Here is a 3,616-nt window from a genome sequence, read left to right as displayed (position 1 = left end):
CAGTGTGTGGAGCAAAGTGTATGCTATTCTGAATGGCTGCTCTCTTGTGAGCTCTCAGAAGAGTACGTGATAATACATGTGTCTGAATAAATCTAGCGAGTCACCTCTCTTTAGTACTCTAACTGTATTATAAAAGTAGTTTACAATGCCATCCCTTAGAGATGGGTGGGAAGAGGTTACCTGATAACATTTCTCTGTTCAACCCATAATCCCAGCATTGTCCGTGAATATCAGGATAATGGTGATTATAAAGAAGATACAGGAGAAGAGTGGGAAATAGGATTCTAACAAAGAGTTTTCCTGCAGTGAGGAAATGAGGAAGGGTGAGGTTACTTTGTCTTCTCTGCATTAACTACTCTATTAAATACTGATTTCAGCAATTAACTCAGGAGGTGTTTCCTGATCTATGACTCAGGAATTTTCTTCCTTACACCAATGTATTTATAATCATGCTTATTACTTTAGAGGTCCTAAGAACAACTAGTAAATATTAAACAAATGCACTTCTAGTTTATATAGTATTTGAAGGTAAATACTCATTACCTCAGTGACAAAGATCTAACTAAATGCAACAAAGTATATAGTAACTTGCTATGTAAAACTGTAAAAACTTGTAGCATTACACATAAAAGTATAATTGTCACTGAAACATAAAATATCCTGGTGAACAAATCAAATGATATCAATCTATGTATCTGATTAAACAAACTATATAGCCTTAATGAACCAACATTAAAAAATGTCAAAAATAAGAGACAAATCGGAATACAATGTCACCATATTTATTTTGAACACAAATGTCTGTATCAATGTATTTGCTATTCTGAAAATCATCTATTGTGACCTTAATACATTATCACCTCTTGTTTAGTTGGACAACATAGATGCTCTTAGAAGATTTCTGGAATGAGTGAATATTCGTGATATTGGGAACACCACCTACAGTAGCAGAGTTACCAATGTACCAGCAATGAAGCTCAAATAAATCTAGAACTGTTGTGTCCATATAATATTCCTAGCATTTAAGTTCATTGTTTTCAATGAAAAGTGAGAGCAATGGTTTCCTGAGAGATATTACACTGTGTGATACATGAATCTGGAGATGCTGGAGGCCCTTAAAGGAAGTAAATATTAGTGGAAGCAGAAATATGCCTGGGCTCCAGTGCTAGCTGTGATCCTTTCCTCATGCCCGGTGTAGAGACTCAGAAGAGAGAGCTAGAGAGTGACTTGCAAGAACACAGCACTGGGAACTTCTCACATCTCAGCTGCCACAGTTGCAGCCAGTCACCAACCACTGAGAGTGTGAGCTAGGGAGCTGCTGGGTTCCTCTGAAAGGGGAACTGGGAAAGGAAGGATGGGCTGGCCTTACAGATCTATTGTGTGATTCTTCACAAACACTTCCTGCAGGGTCTTCAGGGCTCATGGGCATTGCCAAAACTAAATCTCTGTCTGATCATGAGGGTTACACATGTCATGTTCACAATCTTATTATCATTATCACTTTAGATCTCTAGGTGAGCTGTCAGTCTTTTGCCCTCAATAATAGGATGATTTATTAAGAGGAATCATTTGAATTTTCTATATCATCTTATCTCATACATAATAGAATACAATCAGCTTCAAGAATACAGCTGAAAAGATTCAGTCATGGCCTGAGAGTATCAATGTGAACAGGTTGCTGTGTTAAACATCTTCCAGTAGATGGCGAACAACCGCACATTAAATAAACAGTGATGCTTTCCTGTGAGGGAGCCACTAAGGCAGGGAACTCTCTACCCAGCTCTCTAAGCTCACATGGCTGGGGCCTCTGTGCACAACGGGCTGTGTCTTCCCCATGTGCCAGCTCCTTACTATTTCGTGTTTCAATCTGTGACTGGTATTCACCTGACTATACTGAACTACCCAGGAGGCCTCGTGGTCAGCAATGAAACAGGACAAAGCTAGGGCAACAACTCTGAATGTGGCCAGCCATGAGTGAAACAAGAGTGAAGTGGCCTGGTGTATTCTGAGGTGGAGGTGACAGAGGCTGTAGATCTGGACTGCAGTCAGAGATGTGGGGGAGAAACACTGGAGGAGTCCCTAAGAGGAGTGCAAGGTGTGTGGGGAGAGGGGTTGTGACTGCAGACCTTTTTCCCTGCTGTTCTCCAGAGACCTTGGCTCAGAAATATTCTGATCCCCAGAGATCTGTTTAGCACTTTAAGTATGTCTTGATGCTCACATTGTTTCTTAGATGATTCTAACTTTTCCTACAATGAACATGGAGCACAAAAATCTGGCTGGGCCTTAGAACTGTGCTTGGTTGAAGACAAGCAGAAACATGCTTGTGTGTGTGCTATGGAAGCCTGGGGCTGGACAGCAGCATTGGTCAGGTCCTTCCCTGCCATCTTAGTCATGGTGTGATAGTGAATAGACGAACCCAGAGATTTTCACAGAGTTCACATATTCTGCTCTATCCTTGTCTTGCTTTCTCATTTTTTACTCTGTTTGAAACAGCCCATGTGTTTCTCTTCATTCTTCTTTCTCAAAGGGATCATAACATAGAACCCTGGTCCTCAAGCAAGGTGTGTTCTGTAACATGAGAGCAGCAGTGCGCTCTACTCATTGGAGAGCAGCCTGATTCTGTCCTGTGGCCCAAGGGAGAAACAGGTGCTCTGTAGGCACATCTGTGCTGCCCTGTTGTGGACAGGGTCCCAGGGGACACTGAGCCTGTGCTGAGATGAGCCAACCCGCAGCCGGGCCAAAAACCTTCCAGCCCTGCTAATTTGCATGTCCCAAGATCCCAGCCACTTACTTGTGGACTTATTCACAGGCTTCTGGTCTCATCCTGTGCAGCGTCAGTCCCATTCCGAACACAGCATGGACATGAGGGTCCCCACTCAATTTCTGGGTCTCTTGGTGCTCTGGATATCAGGTAAGAAAGGGTAGCACCAGGAATTCACTTAGTTCTGAAGGTTCACAGTTGCCTGACATTGTGATGTGGGCCTGATTTATCTTGAATATCTGTTGATATGTGTTAAGTTTCCCATTTCAGGTGCCAGATGTGACATCCAGTTGACACAGCCTGCATCTGCATCTGCATCTGTGGGAGACACAGTCAAGATCAGTTGCCGGGCCAGTCAGAGTGTTAGCAATTACTTAAGCTGGTATCAGCAGAAAGCAGGGAAAGCTCCTCAACTGCTGATCTATGCTGCAACCAGCTTGGCATATGGGGTCCCATCGAGGTTCAGTGGCAGTGGTTCTGGGACAGATTTCACTCTCACCATCAGCAGCCTGCAGCCTGAAGACTTTGCAACTTACTACTGTCTACAGAGTTACAGTTCCCCGCCCACAGTGATACACGCCATGACATAAACCTCCCATGGAAGCAGAAGTGTGGGGCAGGGCTGCTGCAGTTGTTCCTCTTTGTGTCTTCAGCTGCAGACCAAGTTCTCAAATGCATCTGGGCTTTGAAGGCCACTGGAAGGATTTGGTAGAAGTATCCAAGGAAGCTCCTCCCTCCGCTAACTTCCTTTGCTGTTTCTCACCCCTGATTTAATGAAAGACCCTGATTTAATGAAGTAATGTGGATTATGCCATCATTTTCAATTCACTTGGCAACAGTGAAACTCTTCTTTGA

General features: G+C 43.3%; 1 gene segment (V, D, J or C); it reads left to right on the top strand.

Moving 5' to 3' along the window:
* The first annotated feature begins 2,795 nt into the window (after window positions 1-2,795).
* On the top strand, window positions 2,796-3,351 carry LOC100727591 (immunoglobulin kappa variable 1-39-like). The segment is given in 2 exon segments: window positions 2,796-2,911; window positions 3,032-3,351. Coding segments are annotated over 2 exon segments (375 nt in total).
* The last annotated feature ends 265 nt before the right edge of the window (window positions 3,352-3,616 follow it).

Source organism: Cavia porcellus, unplaced genomic scaffold (assembly GCF_034190915.1).
Source record: "Cavia porcellus strain 051 isolate PalLab524CR breed Dunkin Hartley unplaced genomic scaffold, mCavPor4.1 scaffold_18, whole genome shotgun sequence".
Classification (NCBI taxonomy): Eukaryota; Metazoa; Chordata; class Mammalia; order Rodentia; family Caviidae; genus Cavia; species Cavia porcellus.
Note: the sequence above shows the minus strand (reverse complement) of the source record. Positions and strands in the feature narration are given on the sequence as shown.